Source organism: Choloepus didactylus, chromosome 2 (genome assembly GCF_015220235.1).
Source record: "Choloepus didactylus isolate mChoDid1 chromosome 2, mChoDid1.pri, whole genome shotgun sequence".
NCBI lineage: Eukaryota > Metazoa > Chordata > Mammalia > Pilosa > Megalonychidae > Choloepus > Choloepus didactylus.
Window position 1 is genome coordinate 11,190,435 of NC_051308.1, and position 14,355 is coordinate 11,204,789.

The following is a 14,355-nucleotide window of genomic DNA, read 5'->3' on the forward strand; positions in this document are numbered from 1 at the left end:
CACATGAAAAGATGCTTGTCATGATTAGTCATTAGGGAAATACAAATCAAAACCAAAATGAGACACTACTTCACGACCACAAGGATATCTATTATTTTTTTTTAAAAAAAGGAAACTAAGTGTTGGAGAGGATGTGGAGAAACCGGGACCCTTGAACAATGCTTTTGAGAATGTAAAATGGTGCAGCTGCTGTGGTAAACAGTTTGCCAGTTCCTCAGAAAGTTAAACAGTTACCACGTGACCTGGCAATTCCACTCCTTGAGATATACCCAAAAGTATTGAAAACAGGGACTTGAACAGATATGTGCACTCCAATGTTCACAGCAGCATTGTTTACAATAACTGGCAGGTAGAAATAACCCAAGTGTCCATCAATAGATGACTGGATAAACAAAATGTGGTATATAAATACAATGGAACATTATTCAGCCATAAAAAAGGAATGGAGTTCTGATACATGTGAAATCATAGATGAACATGGAAGACATCAAGTTAAGTGAAATAAGCCTGACATAAAAGGACAAATATTGTATAACTCCACTTACATGAAATATCTAGAATAAGCAAATTAATAGAAACAAAAAGTGGATTATAGGTTACCAAAGGCATGGGAAAAGGATGGGGAGTTACTGCTTAATAGGTGCAGTGTTTCTGTTTGGGTGATGAAAAAGTTTTGATAATGGGTGGTGGTGATGGTGGCACAGTCTTGTGAATGCAGTCGATATCAATGAATTGGACACAATAATTGGTTAAAATGAGAAATTTTGTCTCGTATATACGTTACCATAATAAAAAGTTTTGCTTTAATGAAATGAGCTGTCAAGACAAAATAAATCATGGAGGAATGTTAAGTGCATTATTACTAAGTGAAAGAAGTCAGTTTGAAAAGGCTACATACAATATGACTCCAAGTATATATTACTATGGAAAAGGCAAAGGTATAGAGACAAAAAAAGAAAAAAAAAAAAATCAACAATTGCCATGGTTAGGGGATATGGTGAAGAGAAGGGATGACCAGATGGAGTACATGAGGTTTTTGAGCTGTGAAACTTTTCTATATGATACTGCAAGGGTGGATACAAATTATACATTTCTCAAAACCAATAGATCTGTAGACATAAAGAGTGAATCCTAATGTAAAATATAGACTTAAATTACTAATAATGCATCAATATTGAGTCATCAATTGTAACAAATGTGCTATACTAATCCAAGACGTTAATAACGGGAAATTATGGGAGGGGGTTGGGGTGTGAGGAGGGCAGGTAACAAGGAAATTTGTATTTTCTGTGCAATTTTTCTATAAACCTAAAACTGCTATAAAAATAAAGTTTATTGCTCAAGATGGCACATCAATACAGATCAAGATGCTTCAGGGCTCTGCACCTAATCCCCCCACCCTTAAGGAAGCACTGAACAACCAGCAAGAACTGGCAAAACGTTCTCTCAAAGCTCCGGAAAATGACTCCACTTAAAGGACTGCAGTAACGGGATGCAAGCCAAATCAAAAAAGGGCTACTTAAAAGCAATATGCAGTAATTGTATACTTTGAATGGGTTTATAGTGTGTGAATGTATCTCAGTAAAACTGCATTAAAAAAAAAAAAAAAAACAAAACGGATCTCAGGGCACTTGGATTGGCCACTCCACCACCCTCACTGGCTCAGTGAGGAGCTGGTCCACCCTCCCAGCGGGGGACCCCTGATTCTGGTTCGGAAGGGAGTAGAGTAAGCCTCGTACACATACTGGACTCTTTCACGTTCCTAAACAACCAGTGGGTTTAAGAAGAAACTGCAAGGGAAATCAGTAAATATCTATAGAAGAATGAAAATGAGAACACAACATATCAAAACCTACAGGATGCAGCGAAAGTGGTGCTGAGAGGTAAATTTATAGTTCTAAATACATACACCAAAAAGGAAGAGAGAGTTAAAATCAAAGACCTCACTGAACAACTGAAGAGACTAGAGAATAATCAGCAAACTAACCCTAAAGCAAGTAGAAGAAAAGAAATAACAAAGATTAAAGCAGAAGTAAATGAGCTGGAGAACAAAAAAATAACAGAATAAATAAAAGCAAAAGTTGGTTCTTTGAGATCAACAAGATTGACAAACCCTTAGCTAGACTGACGAAGTCAAAAAGAGCGGAGACCCAAATAAACAAAATCAAAAATGAGAGCAGGGACATTACTAACGGTCCCAAAGATATTTTAAAAATCATAAGAGGGTCCCCTGGCCACAAAAACTTACAGATTTCGCTGATCTCAACAGTTCTACGTTTTCATGAGTGTTGTATGAAGTATGCCCAAAGTCAGATTGCTCTGTGGTGTCCAGTCCACGCAGTTCCTGGCTTTCTACCTACTTTACTGGAGGAGTAACTAAAACATACAGCTCACCAGTCCGCCATCTTGCCCTGCCTCCTATCCTATCCCCGCCATTCTATCCACATCTGCTATTTGCCACAAATTAGTGTGGGCATGGGGGATGACTGGATGCCAACAACTTTTTTGTCTGTTCAGCATCTGACTTTCTTTAAGAGGGTGTGGTAGAAACTGGGTTCACAGGCAGCCTTCCTCTGAGAGCTTTGTACCATCTCTCTAAATTTGTTGAATATCTCTACCACGGACCAGCTGTTAAGAGGTGAGGGCGTGGATTGTTTCTTGGGTTTTGAGTTTGTTCCTCCATTCTGCAGAGAGACACTCACTTTGCTGAGAAAGTTTGGGCCTGTTTCCTGAGTCAGCATGAGTTTTCATCCCCCAGTTCATAGCTGGTCCGTAGCTGCTACATAGGGTTGCCTCCTAGTCTCACACTTCCCAGTCAAAGAAATCTGGTCAGAGAAAACAGCGCCACGGTGTGGCCATCGGCACTCTCTCCAGTCCTGCTCCAACGTCCATTAAGCCAGCAGGGAGTGCGGGTGGGACTGCTGGGGTTACACTCCAGATCAGTGTTCTCTGTCTTGACTGCTGCCCTCCTGTCTTCTGACCCCAGGCTGGGCACAGGGGGCCCATCAGGTCTTCAGAATCTCCTCTAAAACAATGCTCCAAAAGGAGACCTGTCACTTGGCTCCCTGAGTTCTCTCTGAATTTGGTTTTGTCTTTATTCTAAATCCTTTTTAATCTTTTTGGTGCTTATCTGGGGAGACAGGTTTTGTAAATGTAGTATAATACCACCAGCTTTCTTAGAAATACTCTGGGAAAAATTGTGAGAGAGCAAAATACATTTTAATTTTTCTTCATTTCTCCTTTCCCAGTGCTTTTCTTCCAGTTGGCCTTTCCAGGGACATAATTTCCCCCTCCCCCAACCCACCCATATGCCCTACTGCAGGCCACCCAGACAGTCCCATCCCTGTACCATCAGAGCTATTAGCTCAGGGCCCTGCTTTGCTCTGAGCTCCTGGGTTCAGGATGATCAACGGCTTACATTTAACATCTCTCAGGGAACAGGCTTCTAGATTGTAATAGTCCCTCCAAAAGGCTGTCTGATGGTCAGAATGTCAAGTGTCATTTCAGATGGTGATGGAGTTATTTCCAGGTGGAGCAGGATAGTGAAATTTGATGGCCTGAAAAGCACCATGCTAGTGGCCACCCAGCCCCAGTTACCCACGAGGCTTGCACACCTTGTCAAAGACCCCTTGTTGTTAGGCTGCTCTCTGCAGGTTCTGTCAATGAGGGAGACTGAAGGGGAGTGGAGGCCAAAAGGTGCTAAAATACTTGGTGTTCAGAAATTTCCTTCCTCCCTATTCCTCTTATGTCCCTAGGGAGGGGCCCAATGGTCCAGAAAATGTTACCTCCCCTACCTGGCACGTAGTGGCCGCTCAAAGGCGTTTGCCGAACTTAATTGATTCTGGAACACAATGCGCTATCATGGAGACAAAAATTACGGAGCAGAAACTTTGGAATCCGATCCGTTTCTTCTCAAAGCAAGAATCTAGAATTTCTACCTGTGCAACTTTGGGCAAGTTATTTTACCTTTCTGGTAAAATAAAAAAAGTTTTCCTCATGAATAAAATACCTACGCCATGTCGTGGGGATAAGCCGTAACGAGTTAGTGATCCGATTTCTAAGCTGCGCCTGCGAGGCCTCCCCCAGGCCGCGCGGGGGCGCTGCGGCTCCGCCGAGGGCCCGGCCTTTCCTCGCGGCGCCGGGGGACGCAGGCTGCGGGCGAGCCTTGGAGCGGCGGCGACGCGGCGCTGCGACCCGGGTGAGTGCGGCCGCTGGGCGGGGTCGCCCCCCTCCAGGTCTTTCCCCGCGCGCCCGGGCGCCCCTCGCCCCAGGGCCGGAGAGCAGCGACTGGGCTGCACTCTCGCGGCCGCCCCACCGGGGACCCAGTCCCGCCGCCGCCCGATCCTCCCGCTTTCCCGAGGGCGCCGGCGCCGACCCGCCGGGACTCCGGGTCCCTCCCTGCGGCCGCCCAAGCGACGGGGCTGGCTGAGGAGGCCCCTGCGAAAGCGAGAGAAGCGCGGGCTACGCCGCCATCCTTGGCATTAAACTTAGTGGTGCAGTAGAAAGAGGCGACCTCTGCCTTTCTCTTCTTTCGAGTTGCCTGGGGAACTGTGGGCACGTCACTTCCCCTCCTCTAAACCTGTTTCCTCCTCAGTAAAAGGAGAGACGTTGGACCAGATGGTCTCAAAGGCCCTTTCACCACTGACTTTGCGGGGTGTGTGTGCGGGGCTCAGCCAGGATCTGTGCTCTCACCCCGGGCCCCGCCCATCTTCCCCGCAGGCTCTCCCACCGTCACCCTGGCCCTTCTCTGCTTGGATGGTGTCTTCCTCTCCTCAGCTGAAAATGACTTTGTCCACCGGATTCAGGAGGAGCTGGACTGCTTCTTGCTTCAGAAGCAGCTGTCAAAGTAAGCTGGGGTGAGGGCAGTGGAGGAGCTGCAGCTGCCTGTGCCCACTTTGCTCCTAGAAAGGGCAGGGTTTGCCCGGAGCCCCCCCATGGCCTCTTCCCTAGTGGTGCATCCAAGGGAACTGAACTGCAGCTGGCTCAGACTTTGACCTTTAGTCTTAGTAATATATATTCCTTAGTCTCTCCCAGTGGCATCTTTTCTTTGTACTTCTGAGCAGCACCTGGAGATTGAGGGGGCCAAGCAGGACTGGGGATGAATCCCTGTGAATCCTTGCTGTGAAAATCTCTATGCTCAGTTCTTTGCAGTCTGACTGGGGCCCAAGGAGGGCAGAGGGAGTCTCGTGCTAAGCCACCTTTAAGCGGGCAGTGGACCTGGAAGGGGTCAGGCCCCAGTGAGTGGACCTGGAGCCCCGGCTCAGCATTCCTTCCGGTCCCTTCCTAGGGTACTTCTTTTCCCCCCACTCTCCAGTCGCCTCCGGTACTTGATCCATAGAACAGCAGAGAATTTTGGTCTCTTGAGCAGCTTCTCTGTTGGGGAGGGCTGGAGGAGGAGGACGGTCGTCTGTCACTTGGACATCAGGTCTGTATCCTGCTGCCTTGGAGGGTCCTTCACGGTTCATTGTGGGTGGTTGGGTCAGCTGGTCAGTCCCTGGGAGGGCAACGCTTGTTGGCTCCCAGGGAGCCAGAGCTGGGGACCCCCCGGCTGCTGCCTCTATCCCCAGCCTCACTTGCTTAAATTTAGTGCTGCCCTTTGCTGCAGCAGTAGAGGTGATGTGCATTTTTGTGGAATTCACTTATGCAAATTGAGCTATGCTCTTGGGCAAAAAAAGAAAGAGAGAGACAGTGTTTTAAGTCTTGAGGGTGAGTCTGCCTAACAGTTCCTCCCGATGAACTTGTGCCCCAGAGAGACCAGGAAACAAGCAAATGCAACGATGCTTCGGGCGTCTCCCTTTCCATGCATCTCTCAGGATGAGCTCACTCTCGTAGTAACTATGATCCTAGTGCATGAAGTTACATACTTTTCTACTAACATACATTTACCAAGTGCAAAGATTTACCTTGCCTGGTGCCTAACCAAAGATCCAGCTATCTCTAATTTGGTTCATAACACTGGGGGGAGAACTAATTCTTTTGACTTCTTGAGAGATGGTATTCCACCCTCCAACACAATGCCTTCCTGAGAATTTCATGGATCATGTTGGCTTTGGATTTGGTGTGATGCTGATTTGAGAGCCTTATGCCTAAATGAGGGTTGGCTCCTGTAAACCATTTTCCTTTGGTCTTAAACGCCACTGATTTTTTCCTCGTGCTCCTGCTCCAGGTTGCCCAGTTCAGATGGCCTGTCTGGCCCCTGCCACCCTCCTGCCTCCCACCCTGGCAAGTACCGTGGTCCTCGCCGCAGCTCAAACCAGGGAACAGCCGCTGGTCCCCGGGGGGCGAGGGCCAGCCGCTGGCATCGTGGACACAAGCCGGACCAGGTTTTGTATGTGCCCCGGGTGTTGTGCAGACAAGGAGAAGAGGTGCCAACCCCGGCTCCCGGGTTCAAGGGAGAGGCTGTGGCTGGCGGGGTCCCAGAAGAGTCTGGAGATGTTGACACTGGAGACCCTAACCCTGATCAGGGACCCCCTGGATCGATGCCTCAGGCAACGGAGGACCTAAAGGGCTGGGGCCAAAGTTGTGAGAATGAGCCGCTGCGGGACCCAGCAGGCACTGAGTCCCCAGGACCTGAGAGCCACTCAGGGGTGGGACACAGGTTGGACATGGCCCAGCAGCTTGTGTCCAGCCTGCAGCTGAACTTGGAAGAGGGGAATGAGAGTCAGCTGAAGAAGGGCACAGCGGCAGAGGAGGAAGAAGAGGAAGAGGTAGAGGAGGCGGAGGAGGTGGAGCGTGGCAGCTGTTCTGAGGACGATTACAATGAGCTGCTGCAGGAGGTGATGAGGCTCTTAAGCCCGGAAAAGGGAGGGCGGAAGTGAGGTGGGTGTAGCTTTGGGTGGACAAGGACAAGGGTCTGGTGTGGATGGGCGGGGGCTGTGTGGCGTGCATGAGGCAGGGCTGGGGTGGTGGTAATTGGTCCTTTAGCAAGCATTGGGGAGGGACCAAGGGATCTTGCCAGAAGGAGTTGGGACTCGCAGGGCAGAGAAGAGTTGTCAGGGGAGGTGTGGAGCTGGGTCTCAGCCCAACCATTTAGGAGCAATGTGACCTTGAGCAAGTCAGTTTGCTTTTTTAAGTATCAGTTTCTTCATCTGAAAGAAAAGCAGATAATAATGATACATCACAAGGTAACATAGTGGAAGTGGAAATGCTTTGTAACACTACAGATGTTGGTCACGAAAATTACTATTATATCGGAAAGTTTGTCTTACAACCACGGAACGGTGTGTCTGCCCCTGAGACTGGCTTTGGCCTTGGGTTGGGAAGGCAGGCACCTTTCCTTGTTTTATAGATGAGGAGTGAAGACCAGAAAGTCTTGTTTAATATCATATCACTAACAGGGAAGGAAGGCTCTGGACTTGCCCAACTCTTTTTCTTACTGGCTGTGTCATTTGGGGCAAATTACTTAACTTTTTGACTTTTTGTTTCCCCTTCTTTAAAATGGATTTATTGAGTGTTGTTCTGAGGTTTATATAAAATGGTATATTTAAGTGTCCATTTCCCAGTGAGAACTCTATAAAAGTAAGTTACCTCTCCTAAAACTCACACTTACTGGTCTTGCAGCCCAGGCTGCCATCCTGCCATCTTCCCCAGATTCCTGCTGGGCAGGGCCCTCGTGAAAGCCCCCCGTGACCCTCTCCTCCCTGCCGCAGGAGGAGCCTGCAGCACCCTCAGGGTGTGGTCTCTGCACCAGATCCTTGGAGCCCTGCCTGGCAGAGCTCGCCTTGCTGAAGGGTCTGTTCTCTCCCAGATAACAGACAACCTGACTGAAAAGGAGATTCAGGTAGAGAAGATCCATGTAGACACATCCTCCTTTGTAGAGGAGCTGCCAGGGGAGAAGGACTTTGCCCACGTGGTGGAGATCTATGACTTTGAACCAGCACTCAAGACGCAGGACCTACTGGCGGCATTTTCTGAGTTCCAGTGAGTGCTGGCAGGGTTGTGGGGGTGGTGGAGAGGGGGTGTTTGCATTCTAATGTCTAGGAAGTCCCTTTGTTGTTGGGGACACTTGCCGGTCCCTCTCTCCGTGCCTAATGATCTAGAAAGATAGAAGGTGGAGGTGGTTGCTTTTGGCTCTGTGCTCCGGGCAGTTGCTGGCCCTGACCGTGGGGAGGAGAGGAGCTGATTGGTTGTAGGCACATTCCAGAGGCCCCAGAGCTGGTCCTGCTGGCGCAGAGCTGTGTATCCCTGTCCCATGTGTGCTCATGCCTGCCAGGACCAGGGGTTCCCTCCATCAGGCTCGCGGGGCAGCTGGCAGCCCCCTCACCTGCCCTTGCTCTGCATCCCAGCAGACCGAGGCCCGTCTCTGCAGGAATGTTTTTCTGGGGTGAGCTGGGCTTGAACAACCCAGTAGGGTGAGTCGGGGTGGAAATGGGAGCCAGTTGGGATATAATGAGAGAAAAGGCTTTCCTTCTCCATTTCTCCAAATTCCTCGTCTTTTCTCCTTTTTTATTTTTCTTCCTCATTTTTCTTTCTCTGATTCCCTTTCTCTTTTCTTGCTTAGTTTTTTTAAAATCCCTTTCTTCTTGGCCCTCTTTTCTGATTCTTTGCTTCCCAAACAGCCTTCCCTTACCCTCCCTGAGCCTGAGGGAGAAAAGCTGACAGGCCAGCTGGGTGGCACCTGAGAAGTTCTGCTCTCTGTCCCTGAAGGTGTGGCTGGACTGGGGACACTGGTGATGCCTCAGCCGGGGTGGGCAGCACCCCCAAAGGAGCTGAATGGGAGGCCCAGAACTGCTTTTGGCCTTTCACAGGCCGTGGAGTTGGTGGTGCCTTCCTGAGCTGTAGAAATAAAGGTTCGCTGGGAACAGTAACATTGCTACACTTTATTTAGGTCCTGCCGTGTCTCCCCATCCCCACCCTATAAACCCTGTCATCTCAGGCCTTGGAGCCCACGCCCTTGGCCTGGCTGGGACAGTGCCTGTGGGAACCTTCTTCATCCTGGGCACTGGGCTGTAAGAACCCTTCGAGTCCTGGCTGCTTCAGTTCTCGGAGTCAGGGACACACCTGACAGATTAATGCGGGTGACATTTGTCTTTCTGAAGCTAATTGTACGGTTTTCAGAGAAACTGCTGCAACTGGTTGTCTCCTCCACAAGAGACCAGAACTTGTCCTGGGCTTGTAGTGTTTGAAGCCTGGAGGTAGAAGGGACCTTCCCATCTCCCAGGATTCTAAGAGGAAAGGCCTTTGATCATTTGCTTTCATAACCACTCTGTCTCCTCTCCCCTGGCACAGGGAGAACGGTTTCAAGATTCAGTGGGTGGATGACACTCACGCACTCGGCATCTTTCCCTGCCTGGAGTCAGGTAATGGGGCTTGCACTGTGGGCTCAGCCCTTTCTCTGACCACCCTTGAGAGGGGAAGGACCCTTGGAGTCTGGGGAGGCTTGGTTTCCCTGGGAGGAAGATTGCCCATCTCCAGGGTGCAGGTTAAGCTGACCAGGGAGGCTCCTGGGGTTCTGCTCCCACCAGCCCAATCCCGAAATCCAAGAGGGAGCAGAGTGGGCCTTGGCCCAGGAAGCTCACAGTAATAAATCCTTAGCCTTTCATATTCATGTTAGTGCCTTCAATTTCAGGATTTCAGATTCAGGTGACATTTGCTAAGCACTTGTCATGACCTAGGTACTTGCACATATTAAAAGAAATCATAGGAAATGGCTGTTTTTTATAGGTCAAAAGCATGCAAATGCTGGCAATTTTGTATGTGCAAGCTAATGCATTCTCAGTCAGCTTTCACTGAAATTACTTCCATTTTACTGAGGGGTCTGAGATTCCCAAAATATCAATGGTCTGTTCAAGGTTATGGAATCTCTCAGAACGGAAGCTGGGGATACCATCCAGGTCTCCTAACTATAACTTATGTTCCTTCTCCCCTCAGCCACTTTCCTGAGCTGCCAGGGTCCATTGCCCCTGTCACACCACTGCCATTTTTTGTGTATTTATGAATAGTACCCTCCCATCCCACACACTTGGCTGGGCTTGTCACACCATGGCCCCCGTACACGAGAGCAGCCATGGCTGGTGGGGGCCCAGTCCTCAGGAGAGCGTGAGGTTTCACGGAGTAGGGCTGGCGTTTAGGGAGCAGTGGGGTGGAGGCTCAGACCCTGGAGAGGGTGCCTGCAGAAAAGGAGGGAGAGAAGGCCAGGAGGCCAGCTGGTGAGCACTGGGCTAGGGGTGGGTCCCTGGCTGTCCCCTTAGCTCTGCCATAAACTATGTGGACTTGTCAAGCCCTGGCCTGTTAACTCATGTGTAAAACAGTGGGTGTTTTGGACCTGAAACCCCTTCCGTCTCTGACTTGCCGTGTGCTGTAAAAGTGCTCCATGGTCCTGAAGGCTTCACTGCGTAGTGTAACTCAGGGCAGTGAGGGCAGGTCCCCTGGGAGGCTCTTGAGTGGTGTAAGATCCTGGGCTTTACTAGAAGTCAGGGAGCCTGCCTCTCCTGAAGTCAGAATTGTAGCCTGACTGGGCAGCCCCCGATCAGCAGCGGGAGTGTGGGGAAGCTGGGTTCTGCGCAGTTTTCTGTCTGAGAGTGCAGGCATCCCTCCCCCAGGCCTGCGGGGCTCTGGAGGGCAAGGGCTGGGTGTGGCAGTTGTCTCTTGTCCAACAGAGTGGAGTCAGAACAGCCCCGTCCCTGAGCCTTGAATGGGCTACACTGATGGGTAGCATCAGTTTGGGTGATACATGTGCCCCTGGGGCCAGAGGTGCTTCATCCAGGAGTCTGGGGATGTCTCCAGATCTGTTTTCTCTCCATAGCTGCAGAAGCCCTGACTAGAGATTTCTCAGTGCTCAAGATCCGGCCCCTCACACAAGGAACCAAGCAGTCAAAGCTCAAAGCCTTGCAGAAGCCAAGTAAGGAAGTCATGTGTTTCTGGGTGAGAAGGGTGTGTGTGCGAGTTTGGGCAGGGTGGGGTCTTCACCTTCTGACTCATTCCCCACTTCTTCATTTCTCTGCTCTTTAGGACCCCTGGGCTTCGGCTGGAGGGGCTGCGTTCCTCCCAGTCCCAAGGACTGGGGGGTGCCTAGGGAGTGAGCGTCCCATCACAGGGTGGTAACTGACAGCTGCTCTGTCTTGGGGGGTTGCCACAGCACTCGCACCCTCTTGTGGGTGTTGTTAGGGAGATGCTTGGTCTTGCTGCATAGGCTTGTGGAAACTGGATCTGCAATAAAAAGAGCTTGGCCTTTGGGGTCAGCCTGGGATGTGATCCTGGCTCTGCCACTTATTTAAGTTGACCTTAAACAAGTCATTTAACATCTGCGAGTGGTTTCTTGATCTGTAAAATAAGCAGATCATAAAGAATAGCCTGGAGGATTGAGTGAAATAGCCTAGGAGACTTGCCTAGAATGGTGATGGGCACACAGAGGTGCCAAATGAAATGTTAGTTCCTTCCCCTTTCCTCTTATCCTTTTAGAGAGCAAGGAAGAGGCTCTCAGAGGCCAGGTTTCTGTGGCTGACTGGCAAACCAGGCAGGGAAGATGCCTGCTGAGGGCAGCCATGCACTCGTGGAAGCTAATGTTGCTTTGTCCCCGGCTTCTGGGGGACAAAAAATACCCTGTCTGTAAGTTAGAGAGTTCCAGATGTCCCATGCTGATGTGAGTTTCTTCCCAAAGAGCTCTCCATGTAGAGCTGGGAGGTGGACAGGGTTAACACCTGCTCACCCCCATTTTACAGAAGGAGAAACGGGTGCAGCGAGGTGAGAGGATTGGGTCAGGACCCTGCAGGGGGCCAGGTCGGTTGAGGCCTGGAGCCTCCAAGGGAGCCCCCTTCACTAGCATCTGGCACTTGTGGGCCGAGTGGAACCTCAGATGCAGAATTAAAGCTGGGCTCAGAGGCAGCCGGAGCCTTGGGTGCTAGTCCTCACCCTGTGGGCCTTTCCTTTTTTTTTTTTTTTTTAGCTTCATTTTATTATTTTTATTTTTTAAATTGTTTTATTAGAGATGTTGTGGGTTTACAGAAAAATCATGCATAAAATACAGAGTTCCCATATCCCACCCTACTGTTAATGCCTTGCATTAGTGTGGTACATTTGTTGCTACTGATGAAAGAAATCTTTATAATTGTATGATTAAGTATAGTCCATAGTGTACTTTGGAGTTCACTGTTTGTGTACAGTCCTATGGATTTTTTTTTTTAATTGTATTCTAGTAACATATATTCAACCTAAAATTTTCCCTTTTAACCTCATTCAAATATTCCATTCAGTGCTGTTAATTAGGTGCACAATGCTGTGCTTTCCTTTTAGAGCTCCTGCATCAGGCGAAGGAGAGACCACAGACAAACACAGCGGTGGCCCGGAGGCTGGTGGCCCGGGCCCTGGGGCTCCAACACCGAAAGAAAGAGCGGTCTGGGGCGGAGAAGCCTCCACAGCCCTGAGGTCCCCGGCAGGCCTGGCTCCCCACCTGAGGCCCTAGGCCTGGTGCCCCAACAAGGAAAACCTGTACAGATGCCAGAGCTGCCCTGTGCTGGGAGCTTTGCTGTGGGGTGTGGTGGGCTTTAGTTTGGTCTAGTTGGAGAGGTTGAGAAAAAATAAAACTTGTTATAATGTGATTGCTTCAATATGTGATGGTTTGCTGTGGACACTAGGGGGTGCTGTCCAACCTCCCTTATTAGGCCTGGGCCTGCTGGAAATTGGGCACCCAAGGAGCTGGGCCTGGAGGATCCCAGCTGGGCCTAGAGTGTGTCATTGCACAGGTATTAGGGGTGTAGGTTGCCCCTGTTCTGTGACACCTGCCAGTCTCCCCCAACTGGTTGGGTTCCCCAACTTTCCATCCTGTGCTACAGAGGAGCTGGGGGCTAATGGCAGTGCCAAGGGCTGGTCCTGTTACTTGTCTGGTGCGGGTGACAGAAGGGCTCCTTGCAGAAATCAGTGGGAACAGAGCCTAGAGGTGGAATGTGAAATGCGTGCTGAGTTTGCCTCCTGGGCAGGGTCCCTTCAAGTATGGGCAGACCTAATGCCACGGTGACTGACTGGTGCTTTGGGGTCATGTGGACCCCTCTGATTTTTGGGCCCTGGCATGCTCTTGACACAAGTGTGTGCTCCGGTATCAGGGTGAGAGAATGGCTGCCTCTGGCCCTGCCACTGCCTGAAGACCTCTGAGCCCCTGCTCTGCTGACACGAATATTCTGTGTCACCAACGGCTTCCTTAGAGGCAAGGTCCAGCACTGCCCTTGGGGAATCTAGTGACTGCTTAAATGTAGATGTCCATCTGGTCCTCACATGCTATTGCTCCCCATCCACCCCCAACAAATTTCCATAAACAACAACAGCAGTTCAAGGAAAGTTATTGCCATTGTATTTCTGCTGTTTTTCTCTGATGTCCTTAGACTCTCAGAAGGCAGGAGCTGCTCCCTTTTGTGGTCTGTACTGAACAAGGCCTTCTGCGGCCATGCAGGACTGGAGGGGCGTTAGGAACCCATCTCTGCAGGGGCGGAACCTTAAGCTGGTGGATTTGAGCTGAACCTTCGCTGTTGCTGACTAAAAAAAGAAACCCAGCTGCTCAGGGGCTGGGTGGTGTGGCGCAAATGAAACACAAGATGCATATCATAAATCTTTTATTTGACGTTTCAAGTGCATTTAAGTGTTGGTGATGGCACATGGTGTCTGGGGAGTGTCCTCATCACCCAGGACCCTGGTTATAGCACCACTGAATCAGTTACCCACAGAATTGAAACAACAAAAAGGTGAGACACACAGGTGGGTGGGTTTTCTTTGGAGCTGTTCTTTCAAAGGCCTGGATGCCCAATATTAAATGCCACTAAATTACTTTGTATTTCAGAGTCTGTGAAAATATAATAATAATGGTATCTTTGAAAAAGAAGGGGTGGGGCAGAAGCACCAACACTGACCTCACCTAATTGGAAAGGTGGCAGTGTTCTTTATATATGTGAATATAATAGACTAGAGTAGAGGCAGTTTGTTGAGTTGGAAGAAATGTCTACATATTCAAGTTTGCTGGAAAAGAGGAGGAGAAATGGGATTCAGCCTGACCACTTCTGGGTTGATGAGCCCAAATTTGCCCACATATAAACTGAGAAGAAAATGGCCCCATAGACATGATCTGTGGTGAACTGGGTGGGGTCAGACTTGGATGGACTGTGGCTTGGACAGGACAAGCTGATGACAACCGGAGTCAAGGGCTGAACCTGTGCACCTGAGGTCCTGGACAAGTCTGGCTCTTGGCGCGGTGTGGTGCTGCCCCCACAGCCCAGTGGACGAGCCCCAGGCCCAGCCCTCGCCCTGGCCCCCATGGGCCTTCCCAGGCTCCAGACGTCAGGCAGCAGCATCCAGCAAATGTCAGGAGCATCCCCTCCCTCCTGCAGGGGGTTGAGAAGGGGAGGAGGGCTGGGCTGAACGGAGAGCGTGGCG

General features: G+C 50.1%; 1 protein-coding gene across 1 annotated transcript; it reads left to right on the forward strand.

The window, feature by feature from the left end:
* Window positions 1-4,582: 4,582 nt before the first annotated feature.
* Window positions 4,583-12,545, forward strand: LOC119521861 (R3H and coiled-coil domain-containing protein 1-like). Its single transcript, XM_037820531.1, has 7 exons — window positions 4,583-4,846; window positions 5,315-5,425; window positions 6,167-6,776; window positions 7,748-7,920; window positions 9,229-9,299; window positions 10,745-10,840; window positions 12,232-12,545. Exons 3-7 carry the CDS (start codon window positions 6,480-6,482, stop codon window positions 12,360-12,362), a joined length of 768 nt encoding a protein of 255 aa, XP_037676459.1. The 5' UTR covers window positions 4,583-4,846; window positions 5,315-5,425; window positions 6,167-6,479; the 3' UTR covers window positions 12,363-12,545.
* The last annotated feature ends 1,810 nt before the right edge of the window (window positions 12,546-14,355 follow it).